Source organism: Aptenodytes forsteri, unplaced genomic scaffold, assembly GCF_000699145.1.
Source record: "Aptenodytes forsteri isolate BGI_AS27 unplaced genomic scaffold, ASM69914v1 Scaffold193, whole genome shotgun sequence".
In the NCBI taxonomy this organism is placed as follows: domain Eukaryota; kingdom Metazoa; phylum Chordata; class Aves; order Sphenisciformes; family Spheniscidae; genus Aptenodytes; species Aptenodytes forsteri.
This window is the reverse complement of record NW_008795405.1, coordinates 17540996-17552627: the sequence shown is the minus strand read 5'-3', so window position 1 is coordinate 17552627 and position 11632 is coordinate 17540996. Positions and strand designations below refer to the sequence as shown.

General features: G+C 37.7%; 1 protein-coding gene across 1 annotated transcript in view; it reads left to right on the top strand.

The window, feature by feature from the left end:
- Window positions 1–11632, top strand: part of PPP1R13B (protein phosphatase 1 regulatory subunit 13B) — a 77960-nt gene that overhangs the window by 20730 nt on the left and 45598 nt on the right. The window contains exon 2 of the mRNA XM_009280981.1: window positions 7372–7519. Coding sequence (XP_009279256.1) covers window positions 7372–7519 — 148 coding nt within the window. The remainder of the gene's footprint in view (window positions 1–7371; window positions 7520–11632) is intronic.

The window sequence follows — 11632 nt, the reverse complement described above, 5'->3', positions numbered from 1 at the left end:
CTGGAGAGGGACTTTTTACAAGGGCATGTAGTGATAGGACAAGGGGTAATGGCTTTAAACTGAAAGAGGGTAGATTTAGATTAGATACAAGGAAGCAATTCTTCACTATGGGGGTGGTGAGGCCCTGGCACAGGTTGCCCAGAGAAGTTGTGGATGCCCCATCCCTGGAAGTGTTCAAGGCCAGGTTGGATGGGGCTTTGAGCAACCTGGTCTAGTTGTAGGCACCAACAAGGTGCAACCTGGTCATCTTGGAGTTGTAGGCACCACTAAGGTGTCCCTGCCCATGGCAGGGGGTTGGAACTAGATGATCTTTAAGGTCCCTTCCAACCCAAACCATTCTATGATCCTATGGTTCACCTAATTAAGTCTGTAATCTTAAAAAGGGACAGTGTTCATACTGCAAATAAAGTTAAAATTCTGCTTTAGTGCTTGAAATATGCAACTAGAATTTCTACAGCTGTAGCTGATGGAAGATTTATGTAATGGCGTGAATTCCAGACAAGCAAACTTGCATGAGATAATTGATAATTTGTAACTTTTTCTCTCACCATTCTATGTGCAGGGTTATGCATATTAGTATGTCTCATCACCAAAGGGATGATTTTTCACCTCTTCACATTTTGCTTGCATATCATTCTGTAATTTTTCTAGTAACTGAAAACATCAGTCTTAATGAAAATTTATATTTGATTGATGGGGCTTTGACATTTCAGTAAGATACGGTTTTGGACATTTCAGTTAAAACTCTTACTGTAGTAGCACCTTAAATGTAGCAAGCTCCTGGGACTCCCAAGTCAGCAAAATCAAGGATGAAAGTTATCAGAACTTCTTGGGAGATGTTGAGGTCTCTACTGTGCAAGGGAGCTTTACTTTGAAGAAGTCTTTTCTTTGCTGATCATTCTTGTCTTGGAGTTGTAGGCACCACTAAGTGCTCTGAAATGGCAAAGCACAAGATCATGAATGGATTTTTTGGAACTCTTTATTAGGGGAAAATGCATGGTGAGAAGATGTCTTCTAATTCCTGTGAAACAGAAGGAATGAAGTTGGCATTTCTATCAGAAATTTATTTTGTACTTTGTTCATTGTGTGTCAGCCTTTTAATAATAAACATTTCATATATTTGAAATGTCTGATCACTCTTCTGCTGGAAGAAGAGTTTTTTTGTTTTTTGTTGTTTCTTACCTTTACAGAATGAAATTTCTACGTTGGTTTAAAAAAGGCAAAGGGAAAATCTAATAAGACTAAACAGCAGTGTGAGAATTTCTCACTTTTTCTCTTTTTCTAGTTGAATATATAACTATTACTATAAGAAAATAATCTCAGAGTTGTTTTAAATTCTAATGTTTCAGCATGTCCTGAAATAGTACTTGTCTGATTGCTTTCTGATGGCTTAATTCAATTTTCTGTTAGTAGGGTATCAGGAGATATGTACTTATATGAACTGTGCTAGCCTGAAACACCACTATTTATTGTATCAGCTGTCTGAGTTAGTAAATTAACTTGGGCATAAGGCAATGGAGGCGTGGGTGTACAGTTTATTTCTTCTCAAGCACCAGTGTTTCAGGTCTTGGTAGCAGAAGATAATAGTTGAGTAAGATGTATTTCTTGTCTCCATGAAAATTGTTGTTAAAGAGGATCTAGTTAAATGTATACCTGTTCTTTTAAATTCAGGATATTAGCTGAAGATCAAAAAAGTTGTATTTTTTCAGTAAGATTGTAGAAAAATGGTGAGGAAAAGACTTCATTCAGCAGTTGGAGTTTTAGCTTTCTAGGCTATTTCTTAACTAAGAAACAACATGCTACATCAGCTGCCATCTTCTGTTTTTATGGTGGTGGTCTAGTTTTATTCCAGTCGTAAGTAATTGCATTGTACTAGGGGAGTGCAACTGAAGCTGCAAAACTCAAATAGGGAAGTCAAGGTGGTTTCTAGGACAGCCTGAACAAGCTCATATTTAACCAAGGACATCAGACTCATTTGAAAGATTATTTGTTTCTATATAGTAGCATGTAAGGCATTTAGTTGTGGCCTTGTGGGATCTCTGCTGCGGTAGACAAGTTATGAATGCATCTCTGCTGCACAGCTCTTGGAATCTTGGTTTGGGATGAAGGTAAGAGATGGACTGGACAGTTAGAGAAGTCTAAGTAGACAAAACAATATTTATCAGCCTGATAGGCAGTGCTTTTCAGCGTATTGACAGCTTACTTTGCTGTTCTGACTACAAAATATACTAGACAAAGGAGGGTCTTCAAGGACGATAATGAGGTCACTTTGCAGGTGCATATAAGGCGTGATGAACAACACAGAAGAAAGCGTGAAAACACCTGTTTAGCACATAGAGAGTAGAAACTGGTGTAAAGGACCAATTCGGCATCAATTTCTTGATACGGAGTGAAAAATGATAGGGAAGAAGATTCCACGTCACAATACGGAAGTGAAGACCAATAAATTGTGATTATCAGGACTGATACAGAAAGACAATATGGTCAAAGCCATAGGCATGAAGAATGATTTCTGCTGTGATAGGCATCATGAGTAAAAAAGGCACACCAGTGAAAAGTTGGGAAACCATTAGGCAAGTTTCCAAACTCTGAGAGCATTAGCTAGACCAGTTGATAGAAAAAAAACTATCTATGTCTTACATATTGTACAGGAAAACTAGAGATACATCTGAGACACAAGACTGAGAAAATGATTGGTGTCAAAGATGCCTGTATTACACAGCTCATAGTGATAAGTACCTGTGTGTTATGATGAATACAAAATCTAGGGAGTCATTGGAGAAAAGTGGCTAAGGACTGTGTAACAGCCATATGGAACTTGAGTTGACAGCTAGACACTCACAAGAGATGATTAAAGATTGTCAACATTTCAGCTTCCTTAGCAAGAGATCAGGTCTAGAAAGATAAAACTGTGTCATCTCTATGGACGATGCCTATTGAAATTTTTGTAGGTGACATTATCCAGCTGTAGAAAGAGATGAGATAGTAAGCGAGGATAAAGATCTTGTGGATTTATCCCTCTCTTCTACCTCCTTGAGAAACTGCAGGGATGATTAAGTGTGTCCTTTAAATAACACAGGAGGTATGGTTGGAAGAGAATTAGGATGGGCACAGAGAAAGGGGAGGCAACATACTAAGAGGAACACGTACAACTATTTGACAAGCATCTGTTGGGCAAAGAAGATTTGGGTAGAGTGCTGATTCTGAAGCTCTCCTAGGAGGAGGTAATCTGTAAGCTGAGGAATGAGTGAGATAACAGAATAGTTTTGAAGGCAGGTTGTGATGTTTGTTTTAGGTTATCTGGCGTGGAAAAGACCTGAACTGTGAAGGGATATACTAGAGTTTGGGAGGAGGTTAAAAAGAAGAGTAAAAAGAGATGAGAATTCATGAAAGTTGGAATAAAGCCATTGGTTTGGTAGCAGGAGCAATAGAGGAGAGTAACAGACGGGTAACATCCATGTGTGCGTTGAGGAGAAGGAGGGAAGTGTAAGATTTGGAGCTTCGTATTCATTGTGGAAAAAAATACATGATTTAGAAGCCCTGAGGTGACTTGCTCATGAGTGTTGGGTTGATCCTGTTGTGTGACGTTGTGCCCAAGTATTAAAAGCTTTGAATGATCGAACTGAGAGATTATCAAAGAAATGCTACAATGGTTATGATCTCCTTTTACAAGATGGGTTTTTACAGTTGTTCCTATTTAGGAATCCACTTAAAATGAGAAATCAAAGGATTTATCAGTTCTCCTGTGTCCTAATCTTTGGCTAAGAATGTTTTTTCATAAAGCTAATTTACTTCAGTGGGTGTACTATGTATTTCATGTATATGCTTCACTCGTATTCTTCAGCAAATTTCCAGGCTCCATCAGTGCTTCTTTGTATTTTATCACTATGAAGTACCTCTGATTATTATTCCATCTTCACCACAAAAAAGGACAGCTATGACATTGACTTGAAAATCTAATTAATATTGCAATATATTAATAATGTTCAATATTTTGAGTTTTCCTGTGTATGTTTCAGGACATCTGATTCACAGCACAGTGAAACAGTTCCTTTGTTGTTACTCAGAAAACCTGTTAAAAATAAATCCTTACGTAACCAAGTTTGCTTGAGGAGTAGTATGACAATAGTTGGCTACAGCACCTTGCCTCCTCATTAGCGAGATACCTTTCCCTAGGCTGTGTAGCAGATGATACCCAGCTTTGGAGAAGACAGTACTGGTGCAGTCGGAGCTGAGAGAAGAAAGTGGTGTGCTTGAGGTACAGCAAATTTTGGCCTGGTCTTGCAAAGGGGACTGTGAGTTTATATAGTGGTTGAGGTCTGAATTTATGGAGAATTGACTGAGATGTATGGGATAACTCACACCTCCAAGGCTTTTCTTTCTTTTTCAGCCTGTCTGCATCTGCAGACAATCTTGAATATATGAAACAAGTTTTCTGGGCCAGTGTTATCTTTACAGCAATAAAAAATCGAAACTTGGAAACCATGTAAAACCACATGATGTTAAGCCATTCTATTTATCCTTTCATAACAAGATGACAGGTATTTCAGACAAATGATAAAGAGGCAATATGTATCATATCATAAAGGGTCTCTTGGCATTCTCATAAAGTTTGGGAAACTTGGGTTTTATTTTGAAATTACTATCAAGTGTTATGGGGAAACTATTTAGAATACTGGCATTAATAATTCTCTGACAAATGTGTTTAATTTAATTACTTAATTTACTTTCTTATTATATATTCCTTAAACTTAACTGCAGAGGGAAAAAAAAAAGGAGGAAAAAAATAAAGTGGTTTTCTATCACCCCTGTGGCTAGGAGAAGAACTAGTGGGTTTAAATAGTGGCAAGGAAAGCTTTGACTAGACTGTAAGAAACTTCTCCTTGCAATAGGATTTCTGGCATGGATGGTTGAGGGAAGTGGTGGAACTTCCATCATGAAAGGCTTTTCAGAACAGGTTAAACAAGCATCTCTGCAGAATAATGTAGGTATAGTTGATCCTGCTGTAGGCCAAGAGACTGCATTAGATGACCTCTTAAGGTTTCTTCTAAGCCTATTGTTCAATGTTCATATATGATTCTTTCTTCTTAAATATGAGGTCAAATTTCATTACAAGATTCCACATCAGATGTTTATTCTGTAAAAGATTCCATAGCCACTGAATATTGAGACCATGTCTGAATCTTCTGCGGGGGAATAATAACATTGTGGGCTGCTTACAGTAGGTGGTTACATGCATTTTCATTATTATCTGTGGCTGCATCCTATAGCTTCCTCCTAGCTTGTGCTATAGCTTTTACTATAGCTTCCTTTAATGCTGCTGTTGGAGAAACTCAAGGGTGAATTCTAGTATATTTACAGCCCTGGATGACTGCTGCTTGTGTTGAAGTGTAGTTACTTGTAAACTTCAGGATACAGCGTACAAATTTGGCAGGCTGAGGGAGAGCAGAAACATGGACTAAAATAGCGTGGAGGACTGATGAGGAGACTGAGAGCTTGAAGCCTGGGCTTTCTTGGAATTTGTCCTGTGCCTACTTTTAAAGTAGATAGACTGCTCTCACTCAGTATCTAGCTGTTATTAATGCAAATCTCCAGTTTGGTACATGTATATGTCCCACAGATAAAAGTGTTATGAATGTTTTTAAGAATTGCCTATGCAAAATGAAGCACAACTCTGTTTAAGTGGAGAGTGCTCATTTAATGAAGAGCTTTTAAATAATTAGGTTTAATCTTTGTGGTTCAGTATGTGATGCCACATTTTATTTACTGGAAAGATCTGAAAGAACTTTCTTTGCAGACAAAATTACTAATTTTGTCACATTCTTTAGGGACATCTATTATTATGGTATCTTTGTCTTACGTTAGCTCTGTTCCATCCCCATGAGTTTACAGAACAGTATTGTGAATACAGGTGGGAAACTAAGGTGCAGAGAGAGAGAATGGTTAAAAATATCTGTTTAATTTTAAGCAGGAGGTTAGGGTCAGGTATCTTTCGGAGGATTTAGTTTAACATAGGAATACTTGTCTTTTGAATATTGGTCCTCAACCAATCTCACTCGGGAAAAAATGAATCAGTTTAGCATCATTGTATTAGGACTTTGTTTCTTGGTAGAATGTTTTTTACCTTTTCCCTTCTTACAAGCTCCTGAGCTGTTAACGATATGCTTCCAGCTTTTGCAGTAAATTACATGAGGGCCTACAGAACAAATCCATTGAGAATACTGCATAAGGCGAAGGCCCTTAATAGGGAGAATGTAGCAAATGAACATATTATTAATAATCATATCATAACACATATGCACCAAGGGGGTGAGGTGGGTTAAGTTAATGCGCCCAGTTTTCGAGTGTTTAACTTTGCAGCAAGTTACACCTGCTAACATGAAGAGGGATGGGAGTATCTCTGGATATATATATTTGTGCACACATTTATTTAAGGTGGAGCAAGGAATCTGAACAGAAGTTTACATCAACCCAAATTAGTACTAGCTTTTAGTGCTAGGCTTTTTCCTTTATAGATTTCATCCCACTTTTTCTTCTTTCTGTTTTCCTTGATGTCAGGTCATCTTGAATGTTGTCAAGGGGGGGAGGGGAAGAAAAGATATTTTCTGTTTTGTGGCTACTTTCCAACTGGAATAGCTGGGAGCAGTTGCTAGAGGAAAAGTAGTCTTTCGATGTTGTAACTTTGAGTGAAGAGAGCATGCTTAGTACTGCTGTGGGAAGGTTGCATGTACAGTCTGATCAACACAGTCAGCTCGGGGTGTGGGGCTAAAGTAGTACAGAAAGAACTGACTTTTCAGAGGTTTTTAGCTCTAGCAAGTATACTAAGCAAATGCAATCCCTTGAAAAATTTGACTTCCTCTCCCCCCCCCCCCCCTCCCTTTCCTTTCGTTTCTTTTTTTCTTTATATTAACTCTGAGGCTTACCGTTTAACCAAAGGCTTACAATTCAACCAAATATAACTGTATCTTCAGACAAATTGCAAAAATTATGTCCATCATGCAAAGGGTTGCCCACCTGTGAAGCTTCAGGTTACGTTGCCAAAGTATGTATTTATTTGCAACATTTAAATGCTATGATTTCAAGCATCTAACATAGCCAAAACTTGTGCCTTCCCTCCCAGCCTTATTTTCAGACAGAACTAAACCATTTCAACTGAAGCTTTTAAAAAAATTGTCAATTCAATGCACCGTCAAAAAAAAATCAACACAAAGGACTAAAGCTTTGGCAAAGTTACAAGAAACTGGAAACTACTTTGATGGATCGTGGTAACCAACCATAAGCATACATTTCCATTTACAGGGGGATTATAAATCTTATCCATAATCTTGTCATTTTTTTTAATATTCTGCTGCTTTTCTTATTTTCTTTCAGATGATACTAACTGTGTTTCTGAGCAACAATGAACAGATTTTGACAGAAGTTCCAATTACACCAGAAACAACCTGTCGCGATGTAGTAGAGTTCTGCAAAGAGCCTGGAGAAGGAAGCTGCCATCTGGCTGAAGTATGGCGTGGAAATGGTAAGTAAAATGTTCAGTGGAAATTGATTTAAATGTATGTACCGATTATAAAAAAGGTAAGACTGACTTTTCAATATTAATGATTTCAAATTGTTCTTTGTTTTTTTTCCAGCAAACTTTGATGCAAAGCATGGTAATTCAATATCTGTAGAGATTAATACAATTCGTGACGACTTCTTCTCTGTTTTCTTCCTCAGCATGGAGTATTTGATAAAATGCATGTGTAAGATATGTTAGTGTTCTGTATTTCTGTTTTTCAAATTACATAAAGTATTCAGTATCCCCATCTTAAAAGAAAAAAAAAAGGGGGGGTGGATGTATTTTCACTTCTGGAAGCCATTTATTTCAAATGGGCATACAGCATATATAGGATGGAGAGTATTCAAATGACAATACGGAATCTCAGTGATCTTCTCTTATAGTAAGTGGGTGCAGATCACCACCTACATTCTTTCCAATACAATTTCCTCACTATTAGGCATGTGAACACAACCTGAAATTTACAAGTCGGTATAGATTTTTTTTTTTCCTTCTGTATCATGAATAGCAGATGTTTTGCAGACAGAATTGTGCCAGAACTGGACACATGATACATGAAGTATCTCCAGCTTCTTCATTAACATTTCCTCTCAAAGATTTGACAGCCTCCCTTGGGGCAGGTGGTAGTGCCCGTATCCTATTTGTGTTGCAGTTGTTATTTCACTGAATAATGGGGTGGGCAGTTCTTTTCAGGAGTGTGTCAAAACAGCCCTGTTATGGATTCTGTTTCTAGAGGGATTCTTGCAATTGTGTGTAGTACAAGCCTGCAGGTTATAGTATATCAATGTATGGATGTGAGTAGAATTGATGGATGGGTGAGGGTAACAGTTAAGCAGGTTCTTATCCCTCAGTTACAAAGGTCACCCCTGTTTAAGCTGTTTGTCGTTAGTTTTGTGTAAAGACTGATGAGGTCATAACGATACTGAATTCTTAAATTTTGCATAGAAGGGTTTTATTTTGGTTAGAGGCTTTTTGTCAAACAGACAAAACAGGTGTTATTCAGATGCCTTTGGAGCTTTTAAGTATTAGCAATCTAGAATATTTTCCTCCTCTTTTCTAAACTGTTCTACGACTTTGTAAAGGGAAAAGGTGCCTCAGGAAGTCATTTTCTAACTGGATGGGAACTCACAGAGTTTAGGCAAGAGGGAGCAGGGGAGAGGTTAAGCATGTCTGCAGTTCTAGGAATACAAATTCAGTTCATATTTAGTTAGAAAACTGCCTTTAAGGATAAAACTTACAGGAGGGTTAAAACTTTTTCAAATTGGAAGTTTAGATTACGGAGAGTCTATGATGCCAAATGCATCACATAAATTTCTAAAATGGATCTGCAGACTGTGTTTAACAGCACTCAAATATCCCTAATGCTTTCCAATCGCTTGTCTGTGAAAGTGTAACATATATGGTATTATTTGTTCTTCTGCTTTCACAATACTTTGAGGGTGTACTTCTTAAAAAATGCAGAGAATGTTGTCAACTAGCTTCAAAGGGTGACTGGAAACTGTAGCCAGTGATCCACATCATCTTTCTGGGACTCTTACACCTTGCAACTGCAAGCACACATTTTCTATAGTAACTTCTAAGATTGAGAGAATATTTTATCTGTGGATGTAATACATTATTTCTCAGTGTTAGATATCTAAAGCTAAAAGTTTCTATAAAGTGAGAAATAAAACTTATCCAGGAAGTTGTGATGGAGAGACTAAGACTAAATTTGGGTATCTACCCTGTGAATTATGTGTCTATAGTCAATGGAGATCTAGATATTACCATGAGTAGAACATGGAGAGCACTGATTTCAGCTAGTTGTTATCTATTTAATTTTGAGCATCAGAGCTTGCCCAGTTTTCTGAAGTAGACATCTACATACAGACACCTAAGTTTAGGAGCAGAATCCTGCCCAAGGCTTCTACCTGTTGAATGGGTCTGTCAGACTTTTCAAAACGTGCTTGTGGCTCCAAGTTTCTTTTAAAACTTGCATGAAGGTGCTTTCACACATCTAGCTTCACTTGCTAAATACCCAAGGGGATAACTGTATAGATCTATTCCACTGAAAGTGTGGAACAGAAAACACTAGAGAGAATGAAAGAAAAAATGAAACACTTGGCATATGTTTCTGGATCTCTCAAACAGCCCTGTACTGTCAGCAAAAAAGATGTCCTGCACAGTGGTTTTAAGGCGCTCTGACAGGAATTTTGTTTGTTGTTCTTAAATGTAGGATGCTATTAGAAAATCTGTGTGGTAGTGGCCTCAACTTCTTGTCCCAAAGTCTGTGGTACATAAATTTCTCAGTAACAACCTGATTTTTTTTTTTTTTTTTAACAGGGCATAAATACCATATTTTTTCCTTCAGCTGCTCCTGAGAGCTAAATTGAACTCATTCCCCTGAAGTTTTTAAAAATAATTTTGCCTGGAGCAGAGATGTGATGTAGAAAACAAGAGTCTGAACAGTTAAATGCAAAGTTACAACAACAAACAACTTAAACTATAGTTCTGAGTGGGAAGTGTGAAGCAATCTGCAATGAAACTGTGGCATGTTGTGCCAGTGGTAGAGTATTTTTTCTCTTCTATTACACGGTCTCTGACCCCTCAGCCCTTATCCTCAAGAGAGCTCTACAAATGTTCTTTCAGAAGACATTTTGGAAAGTAAAATTCAAAACAAAAGTTAATACAGAAAATCATGGGTTGAATAAACACATTAGGTTTTGTCACACACCATAAGTGGTCTGTTCTCTTGGTCGACTCTCCATGTTGCACAGGTGACAAATCACAGCTCTCCATGAGAGAGAGCTGTCATACCTGTCCTCTTGTGAATGTGCTTAACTCCTCCGTTCTAGAGGTAGCCACAGCCTCTTTTAGGTAGCCCAACTGAATAATACATGTCTACTCAAATTCAAAGCAGTGGGGCTTGTAGATTGCAGTTTTATTGTCAGATACAAAAAACAGTTTGTGTGCCCAAAACTTGTCCATTTCCTAAGCTGTATCAATCTAACAAAATACCGCCTCTTCTAATAATCTTCATCTTCTGAATGTGTATGTACAAATAAATGAGAAATACTTCATTTTATTTTTAGAGGGTGACAGAGATAGACCATTTGTCTTCCAGAAAAATGTTATTAAAATCCATGCAAGTTTGGCTCCAAAAATTATGTACAATTTCTAGAGTTCAGAGAAGGATTACAATAGCTTAGCTGTTGGAAAACGTATTTTTTATTTATTATGTTAGCTTCTCTCTGTTTGCTTTTGTGTGGCAAAGAAATGGTTGAGGAGCTTCCCAAGAGTTGTAAAATAGTTTAGGTATTGTTTGTATTAGAGTTAAGAAACTGATTCTTCTCACAGCTGCATGGCATAAGCATTTGGTTTATTTGCATTTGATTTTTGTATTTCATTCTCTGTTCTGCCTCCTTTCCAGTTTCTGAAGATGAGTAATAGTCGAAAAAGTCAATAGCATTCGTGCCTGATATATCAGTACATTTTGTAGCACCTTGTGCTTTGTCAGTTTGAAGCTTCCTCTTCTTGCACAGATTTCTCAGGCTATAACAGGAGGAGAAAAACCACAGAATATTCTTCCTCATTCCCCAGCTATTGCAAATAGCAGTTGGTAAGGAGGTCGAAAGACAGGTATGATGCCAGGAACTTGTAGTATGTTTCAAGAGAATGGATTTCAACCTTTAAATCCACCCAGTACTCAATTATTCACTTCATTTACATCTGGAATGCCCTTTAGCAATCGGTATTAATTGGTCTTCCTGAATTTAGTGTAACATAGAGGCAAGTGACTGTGAAAGAAATAGTTGTTTACTACAAGTGTAATTCTGCAAACCTGAGGGGGGAAAGACTCGTTCCTGATCTTGCAGTGAACTCCCCCACTATGGAGATAATCCATTACTTTGTATTCAAAGAAATAGTTGTTTACTACAAGTGTAATTCTGCAAACCTGAGGGGGGAAAGACTCGTTCCTGATCTTGCAGTGAACTCCCCGACTATGGAGATTATCCATTACTTTGTATTCTGGTTTCATAGAATCATAGAATCATTGAGGTTGGAAAAGACCTCTAAGATCATCAAGTCCAACCG